Genomic DNA, 17,512 nt, shown 5'->3' with positions numbered 1-17,512 from the left:
GACACGCGAGAGTGCGAAGTTGCGAAGAAATCGATATATAATATTGCTTTGTATTTGCTTATTATGAATTTCTGGGCTCCAAACAATGTATGAATCAACACCTTTGCACTTCACATAATATATCAACGCTGGGAGTGGGAAGTGATAATATGAAAATCTCAATATTCCCATGAAGTGTGCAGAGGCAAGAATAACAATAGATTGCGGAATCAATTATAGAAACAAAACATCGTGCACTACCTTAATCGCATCAGCATATCGATAGCTACCAAAAGAGGCAAATGATTGCAGGAGCAATTACAGAAACGAAGGGTTCTTGAATAACGACAAAGAGGCAGGGACTATGTTGCTATGCAACTATAACACTTGTTTCATGCCTTATCTTCAAATCAAATTAAAACTTAATCAATAATACTTGCTTTATTATTTCAATCCTTATCTTCAGAGCAAATGAAACTTGATCAATAATATTTGCTCTATTATTTCAACTCTTATCTTCAAAACCATAATACTTAAGTTTCAAATATTACAAAAACAAGCAAAAATGAAACTTAGTTAAATAATACTTACTTTGAAGAAAAAGTAAAAGTAAAAGTCATTTATAACAAATTTACGCTAGTCATCACCTCTTAATAATGTAAGTGTTACATGATAAATATTAAACACTATACACTAAATCAGTAATTATCCATTAAATATTACTATATTCTCATCCAATATAAAAAAACATTAAACTAATAATTAACTCAATGCATAATACTTAATATTAATATTTGTCAATATCACACTACTTCCATGCCATCAATAATATCAAATAAAATCTTAAATATACTTTCACTAAAAATAAAGACTTTAATTAAGGATATGATTCTTGCCTTTTCATTTTAAAGTCGTGTAGTGGAATTATAATTATAATTAATTAGTATAACAGTAAATACTGAGTTTCGCATAAAATAAATAATTCTATTTTCGACCTTTTAAGGTCGTGTAGTGGAATTATAAGTATAATTAATTAATATAACAGTAAATACTGAGTTTCGCATAAAATAAATAATTATATTTTCGACCAATGACTTTATCCTGGAAATTTCGAAGTTTTCAAAATAATATTTGTTCTGTTAGCAAAATTTAAATTGCGAAATCGCCCATTAATTTACTTTCCGAAGCTTTTATGAAGGTTGTAAATATGAGCAGCTTGGAAGGGGAGGATAGGTAAAGCTACTCATTCGTGTCAACGCAAATTCGAACTCCCCATCTGAAAGCAAAAATAAAAAACCCGAAAAATTCTTCTATAGAATGAAGTGGCTGCTAGATACGCCACGTCTAATATGGAAAATAGCACAATTTTCTGGCCACAAGTTTCGTCGTTGAAGTCTACATATAGTTTTTCAGTATCAAACGGACAAGCCATCTGACTAAAATAATCGCAATTACAAAAATGTTCATTGTAAAGGTCCTGTTCCTCTCTCCATGCTTCTTCACATGCTGCTTCTTACAATTTGAGTTCCCATATCATATTTATAACATCTTTTTGTATCTCTGCAGGCCTACAGAGCTGCAGCCTTCTCTGTCTATGGCTTCATGAAGTTCACCCGATCTGGATTCCAGTAAATACGATCTCAACCTTGTTAGCTTATATGTTAAAAATTCTTGTTTCTGTGTTACAATGTTCTTACAAGTGTAAAACTCATATATGGAATCCCGACGACCCACTTTCCATAGGCCGTTATGTAATGGTAAATTCCAATTAAAATGCATTATAGTAATCACATTACATTATCTAATCTGCCAAATTTCCCCACAAACTTGTTTGCAGAGACCTGAAACGTGTCTCTGGGTATTTGAACCTTGGTGATTAACACCCTGCTTTATTAGCAACCCCTTTTTGGGTTGCTAAGGAACTTTTTATAATTAAAAGTAATGCTTTTAACACGCAAGCTTGGGGAATTGGCTTTCAACTGGATAAACTCCATTCTGATTGGAACTCAATTAGTGGTATCTTTGTCATTGACACAGCTGTCTCATAAAGCTGTTTTATCTCTTAGAAGAGGACATGTCTAATGCAACATAAAATCTTGAGGAAGGCATAGTCTGGTTCGAGATGTCTATACCCAATTTACCCGCGATTACATCTTTCACCTGCAATAGGAGTGTGTGATAGCTATATGACTTGATTTCACTGAAGTGAGGTGATTAACTATTGGGCATTTGTTAATGCAAATCTGAGTTCCATCCCCTTCTTGACAAACCCATCAATAATAGAGCTATTAGTCTGGTATAGTCTTCAATGAACAGAGGGGGTTTTCCCAAATTATCTAGAGAGGACTAGTGGAAAATAGGAGATAATGGGAAGATGGGAACAAAGCTTACTTTAGGTTAGCTCTTTGAAGCCACAGGCGTTATCCCAAACTGTGGCACAGACTTGTAAATTATATCCTTGTAAGTATTAAACAATTCACTTCACCAACAAACATCTCAATACAAGTTATATAGACCAGTGCCAATTAAGTGATAAAATACCTTAAGATTATTCAATGAAGAGTTAGGGAATCAATCACCACTTACTAATGAGGGTTAGAAGCTAAGTGAAATTTGTTATATGATATGCTATAGCAGAAATATAAATCAGCACCACGATTTCACTCTTTAGGCTAGAGAAAATATACTTTTTACTGTACAAGACTGAGATGTTATTGCACAAATCAATGACAAATGATATTTTAAGATCACATTTTGATTATGTGCTGCAAAATTGGACAAGCTTGCTGCTGCCCAAACTTTTAGCATTGATTTATGACAAAAAAACCATAGAAAATGCAGATTTTGGATGAAGGATAAGCTACCCAAGAGTGCTTGAAAGCACTTTTAATGTTGGATCTTGGATTCCTTGACTAGGGAAATGAAATATACATGTCAAAACAACCTAGCAATGATAAGATACAAGTTTAAATAATCAATAAATATGAAATTAGCACAAATTTGTACAAAAGGGTGTGAATCCCCCTAGGGTTTCACCCAAATTTCTCCAAATTAAAATATAAGCAATGTAAACCACTTAGGAAATAAATTTCACCATTAGAATGTGTTAGATCATTTTGAATAATAATCCAACAATGAAGTATGAGCTTGGGTAGTTTATATTTATAATGCACCTTTTTGAGGTAAATGCTAGCTTTAGGGTTTCATAGAATTTGATTTTTTTCGCTGAATTTAATTTCCAGTATTAGTAAAACCTTGAATCAGCCCACAATATGTTAGATAAAGAATTTAAGCACAAATATGTGAGGCTACTTTTCCCAATTAGGGTTAGAATCAACAATTTACTGTAAATCGTTGGACAAAGTTGCCTAGAAAATGAAAAAACGCATTAACTTTGCACTAGACAATGAATAAATACTTTTTGACAGTTTATCTTTTATATTTTTTTGTATTTTTATATTATATATGACGTAAAAGCTATGTTGCAAGGAACGCTGAGCTAGAGCTCATTTTTGGGAAAAAATGGTACGAAACACTGAAATGCGTTTGGTACGGCCTGGAAACGTGTTTCAGGCCGTATTGCCACGTTTCACATGGGTGAAACGTGGCCTAATACGCTCTGAAACGCGTTTCCAGGTCATACGACCACGTTTCAATGTTTAAGTGGTTTATTTTATTTTGTTTAGCAAATAAAATATTTTTTGGATGCTTCTAGATGGCTTTCGCAAGTTATAAAAAGACTCTCGCCTCATTCCCTCATCACACGAATTGAGCAAGTCGTTTCACTTGGAGATGGACGATTTTAGCAAGGAGAAAAGAGGAAGAGAGCAGTGGTTTCAGCTAGGGCGTTTTCAACAGTGAGCAAAGGAGATTTCAGCAGCAAGAGAAAGAGATTTCACAAGCAAATTTAGAGTGGGGAGTTTCCGGCTATGACATTCTTGGTTTTTGGCTCAACTACAACCATATTTCTCGTCTTTTGTGGCATTTTGGGGTAGCTTCAACTACAAAAAATAATTTGGGTAAGAAGCATTCATTTTCTTAGTTTTTTTCCCACTATTTCTTCTATTTTTTTAGGGTTTATGCTTCCAAAAATGTGAAAAACGTTTTTTCTTTACAGATTTGTTTTTTTTTTTTTTTTTTGCAGCAATGGCTTCCAACCAAGGTGCAAGTTCAACCCCCAAGTCTAACCTGAGGGCTGAATATTATTCTCTTTGGAGGCATGTTCAGAAGCTTCAAAGGTGTGGGGGTGGTGGCTCATGGGAATGGCGATGTAATCTTTACAGTAATTCGTACAAGGGCTCCTACCCAAGAGTGAAGGCACATCTTTTGTATGGAGGAGGATAGAGGATTGCAAGTTGCACAAAAACAATAGACCCATTGGCGAGGAGGGCATATCAAAGAGAGCAAGATGAGGTGGATGGAATTAAAAGAAGGCATGAAGAGCTTACTCAAGCTACTCCTCAAACTCCACCAAACATTGAGCCAAGGATTGTGGTTGAAGCAAGGAAGAGGCAAGCCACTCGACAACAAGAACTACCACCATAAAAAATACCAGAGGGGTATCCCCTTCAGTTCAAGATAACATAATTGCTAAATTGGTGAATGTGAAAGAAAGAGAAGAAGTTGATTCTAGAGTGGCTAGGTACATCTATTGTAATAACCCTTATGAGGAATATACCTCAAACACAAGCAAACTCCAACCAGAGATGGACTGGGAGGGCTTTTACCAGATATGTCACCTCTGAAAAGAGGACGAGATCTGGAGGCTACCTGGCCCTTTCCAGACTCTGTCTAAGAGTATAAGAGAAACACACAAGTGGTATAATAGCCGAGAATGTTCATAGAGATACAAATAACAATGATGCAACGTATAACAATAAAACCATAAACAGATACTCAAGAAATGCAGAGAGAATGCTAAGCCATTTTATCATACTGAGTAATAGAATGGGTACAGGAGGTGATCAGGAAGATGGCACCTCGACTTGCACAAGGCAAGTGAAGAAATACACTCAGAATAGCAAAGGAATGGCCCCTCTCTGAATTGCATCCAAGCTGCTGGAGAACTGTTGTGCTGTTGCTGCTACTAGAAATCAAATGAGGATTTGGGGCTGCTCCCCTCCTCAGAAAAGGCTGAAACTTTGGAATCGGACTCTACTCAAGAAACCCAGAAAAGCCCAAAAAGCTTTTTTGAAATGGCCGACCCCCGAAAATCACCCCCTTGGGGTTCTGCGCAGTCCCTCAATGCTCTGCGCTGCCACTGAATGAAACACTTCAGAAAATTGCTTGAAACCCCTGCCAAAACTCTCCAATATGCAAGGGCTGAACCCCTGCTCTACCTCTCAGCACAATTCCTCCTGCAAACCCTTAACCCAGACTCCTGCTAGAAAGAACTGCATCCTCCTCTCAGCGCTGCGCAGTCCTCCAAAACGCTGATGAAACTGCTACTGAAATGCTGATGAAACTACTGCTGGAATGCCAATGGAAATACCTTGCCCGAGCAGGCACTCGAAGTCCCCCGGGGCTAAGGGTGAGATCTTCGAACGGAGACACTCAATGCACTAAACAGTGTTGCAGACTAGCTAAACAACCAGCATGCTCTAAGTCGAAATGACTATCACAAATGCTCATAACAGAATGATCAAAATGAGGGGGCTCCTCTCTCCTTTATAGCCTTTGCCTCTCTCAATCCCAAGGCTCACCTCCTCCTGCGTGATTCCTCTCTTGCCACATGTTTCTTCCCTCCTGCGCAGTCCCTCCATGTGTCTGCGTGGGCTCCATTTCTGCATCCCCCTTTGGCCCCCTTGGCTCCCCCTTTAAGTCACAATGTTGTGCTACTAGGAAGTGACTTTTTATTCTAAAAGTGAGTTATGTCCCCCCTTCCTCACTTTTTTTATTTACAAATAACTATAGAAGACAAAAATTGAACAAAATCGAATATTCCAATTAGCCATGGCTAATTAGGAATATTACAGTCTCCCCTGGCAAAATGTTGCTTGTCCTCAAGCAACTGAAGTGATGGATGCTGCAAGATCTTCTCACTCTCCCAAGTGGCATCCTCATCTGGCAAATTTTTCCACCTCACCAAGAATTCCCGGACCGTCCTACTTCGCAGCTGCCTCTCCTTGGTATCAATGATAGCCTCCGGCTGCAATACCAAATGCCCCTCATCATCCATGGGTGGTAGCTCATCCGTCACTGTCACCTACTGCCCCAATGCCTTTTTCAGGCATGATACATGAAAAACGTTATGAATCTTGCTGCCTTGGGGCAACTCCAACTCATATGCAACCTGTCCATTCCTGCGTATCACCCTGTATGGCCCATAAAAGCGGGACTTGAGCTTCTCAGCCCCCTTCTGCTTCAGTGACGACTGTCGGTATGGCTGTAATCGTAGGTAGACCATGTCCCCTACCTCGAACAGTCTCTCCACTCGACCCCTGTCGGCATACAGCTTCTGCTAGTTCTGTGCTGTAGCCATGTTATCCTTGAGAGCTCAGAGGATATCCTGACTCTCTTGGATCCAAATCTTGGCTCTAGGAGCCCTGCTATCACCAAACATCATGTCAACAAAAGATAAAGGGTGATAGCCATATAAGGCATAGAATGGTGACATACCAATGGACATGTGATGTGAAGTATTGTAGCAGTACTCCCCCAGATGTAGCCACTTTAGCCATGCTCGCTGCTACCCACTGACATAGTTACACAAGTAGCCCTCCAGCCACTTGTTAACTATCTCTGTCTGTCCATCCGTCTGTGGGTGATAACTGGTACTCGGTGTCAACTCCGTCCCCACCAACTAGAAAAGCTCCTGCCAAAACCCGCCCATGAAACGGCTGTCCCTATCACTGACGATGGTCTTAGGAAGACCATGTAGCCTAAAGATCTCTCGGAAGAATAACTCGGCCACCTCTGCTGTTGTATAGTGTGCGGATATGGAAAAAAATGTGCGTACTTCGTCAGTCGATTAACGACGACAAAGATACAATCCTTGCCCTGTACCACAGGCAATCCTGTGATGAAGTCCATCGAAATACTTTCCCATTTCCCCTCTGGAATGGGAAGAGGCTGCAATAAACCCGCGGGATGGCTCATCTCTCCCTTGTTCCTCTGGCAAACATCGCACTCTCGGATGTACTGGAGTACGTCCTCCTTGAGGCCCTTCCATGAGAACCTCTCTCTAATGGCCCTGTTGGTTTTGGTAAACCCCTGATGTCCTGCCAATGGTGAATCGTGTGATGCCTGGAGTATCTTCTTCCTGAGTTGAGACCCCTCAGTCAAGAAGATCCGGTCCCTATAATAGATGATCTCATCGACCACCCTGTATCTGTGATCTACCACCTGCCCATCCAGCACCTCACATGCAAACCTGTCCTTGGAGTACTCTACTAAGAGTCGAGCCCTCCAGTCTGTATCCAAGCTCATAAGAGACAACGTGGCTGGTCTACGTGAAAGGGCATCTGCTACCACGTTGTTCTTACCCTTGACACACTCAATGTCAAAGTCATATGCTTGGATCTTACTGATCCACTTCTGCTGCCTCTCCTGTAGCTGCTTCTGCTCCAAGAAGAACTTGAGGCTGTTGTGATCAGTCCTCACCCTGAATCTGTTACCCACCAAATACTGCCGGTACTTAGCCAATGCATGCATGATGGCCAGCATCTCCTTGTCGTATATAGAATACAACCTCTCGTGCGGTAGGAGCTTCTAGCTCTCAAAGGCTATAGGGTGACCTCCCTGCATCAACACTGCGCCGATCCCCTCTCCTGACGCTTCACACTCCAAAACAGATGGCTGCATAAAATCTGGCAATGCAAGCACTGGGCCGCTGCTCATAACCTCCTTGAGCCTATCAAAGGCTCGTTGCGCGGTATCCGACCAACTGAATGCCCCCTTCCTCGTCAAATCTGTCAGGGGTGCAACAAGCTGTGAGAAACCTTTGACGAACTTCCGGTAGTAAGTACAAATGCCAATGAATCCTCGAAGTTCCGTCACGTTTCTCGGCTTCAGCCATTCTCTGATGGCCCTGATCTTCTCCTCGTGGACTCTCACTCTGTCCACCCCTATGATGTGTTCCAAATACAACATCTCCGTCAACCCAAACTCACACTTGGAGAGTTTGGCATAGAACTGCTACTCCTATAATATACGCAATACTGTCTCATTGTGTTGGAGATGCTCCTCCCAAGTCCTGCTGTAGATGAGAATATCATCAAAGAATACCAACACAAACTTCCTCAAGTGACTACGGAAGATGTGATTCATGCAGGACTGAAATGTAGCGAGGGCGTTGGTTAGCCCAAAAGGCATCACCGAGAACTCAAAGTGCCCATAGTGACACTTGAAAGCGGTCTTGGGAATGTCCTGTTCCCTCACGCGAATCTGATGGTACCCAGATCTCAAATCAATCTTTGAGAAGAACCGTGCTCCTCTCAACTCGTCCATCAACTCATCGATCCTGGGTATGGGGTACCTGTTCTTCAGGGTCTTCTTGTTCAGGGCCCTGTAGTCAATGCACATCCTCAATGTACCGTCCTTCTTCTTCACCAACACCACGGAAGAAGCAAAAGGACTCGTGCTCGGTCGAATGTGCCCAAGAGCCAGCAACTCCTGGATAGCCCGCTCAATCTCATCCCGATAGGCCTTGGGGTGCCTATAGGGGGTGGTAATCACTGCCTGTATGCCTTGCTCAAGCTCGATGGTGTGCTCAAACCCCCGATCTGGTGGCTGTCCTGGTGGAATCTCCCCAAACACTATGGCATACCGATCAAGGATGGACTGTATCTCTGGATGTACCATCTGCCCTGTAGTCCCTGCCTCTAATGCACACAGCTCCACTGCCCACTCTATGTCTCCCTTCCGGAAGACTGCCTCCATCCGATGAGCCGAAACAGTCTGAGGCAGATATGTGTGCTGTCCCCGTATCTTCTCATGCCTCCCTATCTTCTCATCATCCCACTCCATCTCTAGGGTCTTCCAATCCGTCGTGACCTTCCCTAGAGTGATAAGCCACTGAACACCCAGTATCATGTTGGTGTCTGGAATATCGACCACAAAAAAGTGGTCAGTCAATGTGTAGGTGCCCATTGTCACTGAAAGCTCTGGAACATAACGAGCACATGTCATGGTTTGATCTCCTAGGACCAAGACTGAAAACCCATCGAAGCTCTCTGTCTGTATACCTCTCCGCTCAACCATCTGTGCATCGATGAAGTTGTGGGTCGCCCCATTGTCAACCAAAACTGATACTCGCTGGCCACGTACTGTCCCTCGTACGCGTAGCGTCAAATACTTGGGAACTCCTCGCAAGGTTGCAAGGGCCCCTCCGATGGGTGCAAAAGATGCACCACCTGCTGCTGGCGGTGGAGGTGGCAAAGGTCCTTGTACGGCATGGCTATCTCCTGCCTCCACATCATCCTCGTCATCCTCTTCTCCACTGCTCTCGGAGAAGACCTCAATAAAATGTGCCTTGCCAGCAACACATCTATGTCCTGGTGCCCATGGCTCCTGACATGTGAAGCACAACTGCTTCTTCTTCAGCTCCCTCCTGACATCGTCGTCAATCTGTACTCGTCCTGGATTCCCCTTTGGAGGTGGAATCCTCACATCCTTCCCCTTAGACTGGAAAGTCTGTCTCTGGGGGTAAGGTGTCCGGGTCCTGGGTAAGACATCCTGTAAATCCTGGGTCCTGCTGATAGCGTCCTGGAGTGTGGCTGGCCTAGTGGATCGGACTAGACCCCGAAGTGGCTCTGCTAACCCCTCAACATACATATAGACCCTCCGTGTCGTGGATAGGTCTGGCACCATCACGAAGACCCTCAAGAAATCTGCAATGTAGGTCTCTAGGCTCCCTGTCTGTTTGAGCTTCGTCAGCTCAACAAAATGCTGCTTTGGATCTCTCTGATCAAATCGCTCCATCAATCTCCTAGTAAACTCAACATATGTCGTCACTGTAGAGTGCCCGATTGTAACCATCCCATGAAGCCACCAATCCTGGGCCTCACCATCCAGATGCAATGTTGCCACCTTGATGGCCTCTGTCTCCCACATCTGGTTAAGCTGGAAATAAATGTCCAGCTTCTCCACCCAAGATTTTGCCGAACTTTTTGATGAACCATCAAACGTAGGCAAGTGGAATCTACTCACTGCACGGTGGGTGTCACCATCATGGTAATGTCGGTACCCTCTGTGATGGTCGCGGGGTCTGCTATCCCGCTGGAGCTAAACAAAATCTTTGAATGAGAGGGCTTCCCTGAACTCCTGCCCATAGGCCTGGTACTCTGCAAAATAATCGCCCATATGTCCGGGCTCTGCCTCCTGCTGGGCTATGGCCCCCGTGTCTGCTCCCAAGAAAGTGGGCATGGTAGAGCGTGTAGGGGCATGTGAGGCCACCTGCTGCGCAGTATCACGCTGCTCTGGCAAATGGTGGGATGCGCCTGATCCCTCACCAACCTGGAAAACTCGTGGGCTCTCACACTGTCTGGCCTCTACTGCCGCAAATCTCTGCCCCATGACCTCAATTTGCCTCGACAGATCCTGCACTAATTTGAGGAGCATATCTGCAAATCTCTTCCCGTCATCATCTGCCATTGGAGCCTCCTTCTCTGCGTCCACCACAAGCTCCTTCTGTTCTGCGTCCACCACCGGAACACAGTCTCCCTCTCTGTAAGTGTTCTCCAACCTACGCCCAGTGTCTCTGTATCTCCGACCTCTGTAACAGATGTAGGGTTTTTCCCCCGGTGTCATAGATTGCTAGCTCCACAGGCTGAGCTAGATCTATGCTCTGATACCACTGTAATATCCCTTATCAGGAATATACCTCAAACACAAGCAAACTCCAACCAGAGATGGACTGGGAGGGCATTTACCAGATATGTCGCCTTTGAAAAGAGGACGAGATCCGGAGGCTACCTGGCCCTTTCCAGACTCTGTCTAAGAGTATAAGAGAAACACACAAGTGGTATAATAGCCGAGAATGCTCAAAGAGATACAAATAACAATGATGCAACGTATAACAATAAAACCATAAGCAGATACTCAAGAAATGCAGAGAGAATGCTAAGCCATTTTATTATACTGAGTAATAGAATGAGTACAGGAGGTGATCAGGAAGATGGCACCTCGACTTGCACAAGGCAAGTGAAGAAATACACTCAGAGTAGCAAAGGAATGGCCCCTCTCTGAATTGCTTCCAAGCTGCTATGCTGTTGCTGCTGCTAGAAATCAAATGAGGATTTGGGGCTGATCCCCTCCTCAGAAAAGGCTGAAACTCTGGAATCGGACTCTACTCAAGAAACCCAGAAAAGCCTAGAAAGCTTTTCTGAAATGGCCGACCCCCGAAAATCACCCCCTTGGGGTTTTGCGCAGTCCCTCAATGCTCTGTGCTGCCACTGAATGAAACAATCCAGAAACCTGCCTGAAACCCCTGCCAAAACTCTCCAATATGCAAGGGCTGAACCCCTGCTCTACCTCTCAGCGCAATTCCTCCTGCAAACCCTCAACCCAGACTCCTGCCAGAAAGAACTGCGTCCTCCTCCCAGTGCTTTGCATTCCTCCAAAACGTTGATGAAACTGCTGCGGAAATGCTGATGAAACTACTGCTGGAATGCCAATGGAAATACCTTGCCCGAGCAGGCACTCAAAGTCCCCCGGGGCTAAGGGTTAGATCTCCGAACGGAGACACTCAATGCACTAAACAGTGTTGCAAACTATCTAAACAGCCAGCGTGCTCTAAGTCAAAATGACTATCACAAATGCTCATAACAGAATGATCAAAATGAGGGGGCTCCTCTCTCCTTTATAGCCTTTGCTTCTTTCAATCCCAAGGCTCACCTCCTCCTGCGTGATTCCTCTCTTGCCACGTGTTTCTTCCCTCCTGCGCAGTCCCTCCATGTGTCTGCGTGGGCTCCATTTCTGCGTCCCCCTTTGGCCCCCTTGGCTCCCCCTTTAAGTCACAACGTTGTGCTACTAGGAAGTGACTTTTTATTCTAAAAGTGAGTTATGTCCCCCCCTTCCTCACTCTTTTTATTTACAAATAACTATAGAAGGAAAAAATTGAACAAAATCGAATATTCCAATTAGCCATGGCTAATTAGGAATATTACATCTATGCATGTGGTATCCTATTTAACGTTGTTCGCTCTCCTTACTGGCTGTTGAAGAATATAACTAGGTTTGGTCTTCATAAATGTATTTAAGTAACAATATAATGTATTTGTCAAAAGAAAGAAAATGAAATTTTATTATTAAATTTGACTTATTAAAGCATGGGTTTCATGCTTGGGTCAATTATTTTTAGGTCAAAGCCTCCATTGTAGGCTTCTAGGGTTTGTGTCAAGTGTCCTTGTCCATGTCATAATGTAAAGTACCCTTCATGGGAATTATTTGTCAAGAAAGAAATTTATTGTATATTAAAATTAGTCTTCTAAGCCTCCTCCACCAAGTCGGCCTCAAAACTAGACAAGTCGGCTTAAAACTGGGCAACAGAATCACTATATAAAGGCAACAACTCAACCTCATTTGTCACACACGCACACAACTAGTTTGATCTGTAGTTTCCGGGCTTAGAAAAAGTGCCGAATTCAAGGAAGAAGGAGAAGAATGATAGAAAATAAGAAGAAGGTCTCTCTCAAGCATAAAAGGTCAAAAATTTCTCTTTGTTTCCCACACGTGTGAAGCTGTTGGAAGGGGGCTGAAATTCTGTAGTAACTGGGAGGCTGAAATTTTGTTGTTGGGGGTCAAAATTCTGCAATTGGTAAGTCAAATTACTGGATTGAAGTTGTTGTATAAGAATAAACTAGTATATCATCTTAGAAGGCTGACTTGGTGGAGGAGGAAGGTCTATTGGTCTAGGGTTTTGTTCCATCTCAATTTGAATTACTGAAGGAGGAGTTCTTAACTGGGTTTTCCCATATATAGGGGTTTTAACCCTGGTTGAGTGCCTATATCTGGTGTCCCTGATCTTTGTGTTTTGGTTTTGGTAATTGCTTGAGGAACTAAGATAAAAAGATACATAAGAAAAATAATAAGAATTCAAAGATTTCACAAGTAATTATCAACTAGAAGAAAATGTTTCTACCTTTCTGATTTTCTAACATGGTATCAGAGCTAAGGTGAAGAAGGAAGAAAATGTTTCTACCTTTCTGATTTTCTAACATGGTATTAGAGCTAAGGTACAACGTCACCCAACTGGGGAATCGATCAATAGCCTAGAGTCACTGCTCTCAGCCTCCCAATCTCACACCTCGACTTCTGGCTGCTGAAACTGACTCTCTGCTCTGATTTTCGACTCTCTCTCTCCCTCTGTGCTGATTTTGCGTGGCCCTTCTATCCCTACGTCAGCTTTTGCGTCAAGTCTACTGGATCACTCTTTGCCTCTCTCTATTGATGATTCTCCAGCTGAGAATCTCTCTCTCCGGAAGCTGCTATCCCTGCTCCTCAACTGCAAAATATCTCCTCAATCGATTTTTCCTCCTGAGAACTTCTCACTTCAGAAAATCGATTTCTTGATCTCTCTATGTGTCTTCCAAATGACCCTCAAGCCCCTTCTTATATCTTCCTGTTGGACAACCAACGACCTAGATTAAATCTTAATCAAAGGCTCAGATCGTTTTGGCTTGATCTGTGTCTTTTTCTAGAAGTTTCACCCATGATTAGATTAATACCCATTAATATTTTATTTTTCCTAAGTTTAGACTTAGGAACCCCATTAAAAATATTAATTATTTTAATAAAATCACTTCTGGGTGGAATTTCCCAAAACACTTTTTGGGTTCTTTGGAATACATGTGCCCAAGCCTCCCTGCAAAATTTGAGGCTTAGAGCACATCCGATGCTACCCCAAATGAACAGTTGATCCCTGAGATGCATTGTAGAACTGATATCTAAGGCTTCATGTCTCGAAGATGGATTCTAGTGTTTGCAATATATCATAAAAGAGGCTGTCATATATCTTTGAAAGTAATATTGAGGCCCTAGATATAATGAGACTGATATCTTGATAAAGTCTAGGGTTTATGACAAAACCCTAGTAAGAAGTTGATACATCTCGTAACTAGGTTCAAGTATTTGATGTTAAAAGTTTGAATGTTTTGATAGTTCCATTATACTGACTTCATGCTCATATATATTCGTATTTGGTTGTACTTGCTATTAAAGTCTTGCAGGTACATAATCTTCTAGATAATGAAAATGCTCGGATGATGTTAATAAGCATGATGAAGGAAGTTATATAAATAATGAAGATCAAGATAACCTTGATGCCGTAAGAAGGGATGGAGCCATAAAAGAAGGAAGCAGTTGATCTCCCTAAGTTGAGAGGGAGCCAGGATAGAAGAATGTGAAAGTTTGGAAACCCAAATCCCTACTGCAACAACTGATTAAATTTCTCCTACTTGTTAATTTTTGAATCAAGTTATTTACAGTGTTACACAATAAACATCGAAATAAAATCTACTGCAACCTTCACAACATAAAATATTGTGGAAACAAAATACTGCACAAGAGAGAAATAAACACACACACAAGTACATCGTTGTTTTTGGACAAACATCCTCGGAAAAACCCAACTTGGGAAAACCAGTGTAGTAGGTGAGCGTTTGATTATTATGCAGTAGTAATCTGAGTACAAATCATTGGATGCCCAAACTGGCTATCCGATACAGAGAATAAACTGGAAAAGAAGTAGTGAGAAAACATCTCACACTGTCACTGGAGATCCGACATTGATCCGGGCTCTGGATGAGTTGCCCTACACTATCTCTTCATGGGCTCACACAGTCATAGCTCAAGGGACTGTGTCACCCTCTCCTTGTGATCTTCTGCCCATTGGAAACTCGACTCCTTGGCTTTCTAGACTCACACCCCGACTTCTGGCTCTGGATCTTGACTGCTCCTCAGCAAAATTGCGGACTCCCTTTGAAGCACTGTGCTGCCTCTGCGTGGCACTGCGTTGCCTCTTTGGACCTCTCGATGCCTTCTCTGCCTTGCACTCACCGGGACTGGAAAAATCCCCTCTGGTCTACTATCCCTGCCCCTCACTGCAAGAAGATCACTCGATCTCTCTCCGGCAACTCAACGCTACTACTCTTGAGAATTCGATCTCTAGATCTCACTATCTTAGTGTGTTCTCCAAGTGCCCATCATGCTTCTTCTTATAATCTATTATTGGAGCACCAACGACCAAGATTTAAACATAATCAAAGGCTAAGATTAACTGGGAGTTGATCCTTGTCTTTATCTAGAAGATTCACACCAAATTTAATTAATACCCTTTAATTAATCACATTTCCTAAGTTTAGACTTAGGAATGCATTAAAAATGATTAATTATTTTAATTAAACCATCTCTAGGTGGAATTTTCCCAAACGATTTCTGGGTCTTGGAGAATGCACGTGTCTTGGCCTCTCTGCAAAATCTCGAGTCTAGAGCACATCCGATGCTGCAGAAATCAACACTCACTCTTAGCGAGGAATGTGCTCTAGTGCTGCAACCCACTGAAGCATCACTCTGTCTCTGCACCATCTCGTGCTGCGTTGCTGATGTCTGGCTCTGCTGCCCATCAACTACTGCACAAATTTGATTACTGCATCCGTGTTGCTGTTGACTCTGCTAAACTGTTGCCTAGTGCCAACATTGCATCTGCATTGCAACCTTCACCAACTGCTGCTACTGCAACTGCAACAACTGCAATGGAAAAGCATCCAAAATACTAAACCAACTGTGGTCAGTATGATGCATTTGTCACCTGAGTCCTGACTGCTGCTAGACTCTGTGCTGTCACTGAAGCCTTTGCATTGCTACTGACTCTGCTCTGTGCCAACTGCACTACTGCCAACTCTGCTCTATGCTGCTCAGTCTCTAACCGCTACTAGCTACTGCATCTGTCACTCTGGCACCTAACTACACCAACTGCCACTGATCCATCCTGCTACTGCATGTCTTGGGCTCCCGTAGCAAGGTATTGATTCATGAGGTGGACCTCCTCAAGAATCATACCCATCTTGTAGCTCTCTGGGGCTACAACTCCAAATCACCCCACCTCACCCTTGGAGGTAACTCGGTGATCATGGAAAACTCTTCCTCCAATCTGGAGGACAACTTGTCGATCTCAGCGGATGCAGCTTGCTGATCCTGCTTCTCCTCTTTGTCCTTCTTTCTGAGAGGACACTGAGTGCTGTAGTGGCCAAGCTCACCACACCTGAAGCACTTGATCTTGGAAATGTCCTTCTTCCTCCTGTGCTGCTCCTGTTGCCCCTTAGATGCGAGGGCCACATCTTCCTCTTCCTTTACTTGCTTCGTCCCACTGCTGCTGCTAGCACCACTAATGGTGCTCTTCACCAGATCTCACCTCATCTCCTCTTGCTATAGATCAACCCACATACGATCCCATTCTGGCAGTTTTTCTCTGCCCAGGATACTCTGGACAAAAACTTTCCATTCTTTGAAAACACTATTCAGAGCTAATCACACCAACTCTGTAGGCTGGGGCACTGACCCTACTAAAGACAGCTGGTCCCGGACATCTTGAAGCCTAGTAAGGAAGGGGTCTATATGCTCCCCTTTTTGCATCCTTGTGCATCTCAACTTCTCCTCAAGATACATCTTCCATTGCTCGGAAGATCCTTTGTACAACGTAGCTAGTGCTTCCCACATCTGTCGGGCAATATCTTTGCCAGCTATGTGAGATACCACATGATCTCGAACCCCATCGAGAATCAACCTCTTAGCTTTCGCCATCTCCTTCTTGTACTTCTTAAGCGGATCTGCATCTGTGGGTACAACTACCACACTATCGATATAAGTCTTGAGATCATGTTCATCTAGAAGGCAGGAAATTCTAGCCTTCCAAATCACATAGTTGGAGGCTCCGTCCAACCGATCTTGATCTCTCAACCCTGTTGATGCCATCTCTCTGAAAATGTCGAACTCCTCCTCTTCTCCTTTGTGTAGTTGCTGCCCAACTATTCGCACTCCCTTTTGGAGTGAGAAATCCTGCACATAGCTACTGCTACTATGCTAGGAAAAATTCGAACTTCTTGGCTAGAAGTCCCCTGAGGAAAGAATTCACTCAGTGTGTGCTCTTCCTTCCTCCTAATGCTATTTGCACTAGCAAATTGATGCAAGATCTGCGTCTCAGCCGCAGATCTGCTCTGTAAGGAAACTGCTGCTACTCCCTCTGCCTCTGGTACTCTTCGATTTGGAAAATTTTATTCTTTGTCTACTCACTTAGAGAAGTGAAATTTCCACAAAAAACTGACCCTCCTGGTCAAGGAAATATGCTGCCCTTGGGGTTTCGAATTGCTACCTATGCAGAAATTCAAACTTCCTTCTCCCTTTCTGCTCTGATCTCTTCGGCTTATGAACTGTGTTCTGATACCATGTGAAAGTTCAGAAACCCAAATCCCTACTGCAATAACTAATTAAATTTCTCCTACTTAATTTTTGAATCAAGTTATTTACAATGTTACACAATAAACATCGAAATAAAATCTACTGCAACCTTCACAACATAAAATACTGCGGAAACAAA

At 42.9% G+C, this 17,512-nt stretch overlaps 1 protein-coding gene across 2 annotated transcripts in view; it reads left to right on the top strand.

Annotated features, from left to right (window-relative positions):
- Positions 1-1,299: 1,299 nt before the first annotated feature.
- LOC149193130 (NAD(P)-binding Rossmann-fold superfamily protein) overlaps positions 1,300-17,512 on the top strand; it is a 229,516-nt gene continuing 213,303 nt past the window's right edge. The window contains exons 1-2 of one of the 2 annotated variants that reach the window (XM_089404793.1): positions 1,300-1,453; positions 1,546-1,607. In XM_089404793.1, the coding sequence (XP_089260919.1) occupies positions 1,439-1,453; positions 1,546-1,607 (77 nt within the window). In that variant the 5' untranslated portion in view covers positions 1,300-1,438. The remainder of the gene's footprint in view (positions 1,454-1,545; positions 1,608-17,512) is intronic. The other variant, XM_089404792.1, reaches the window with a different exon arrangement.

Source organism: Pinus tabuliformis, chromosome 2_2 (assembly GCF_031772625.1).
Source record: "Pinus tabuliformis cultivar Carrire ecotype Pingquan chromosome 2_2, CPIR1, whole genome shotgun sequence".
Lineage (NCBI taxonomy): Eukaryota > Viridiplantae > Streptophyta > Pinopsida > Pinales > Pinaceae > Pinus > Pinus tabuliformis.
Note: the sequence above shows the minus strand (reverse complement) of the source record. Positions and strands in the feature narration are given on the sequence as shown.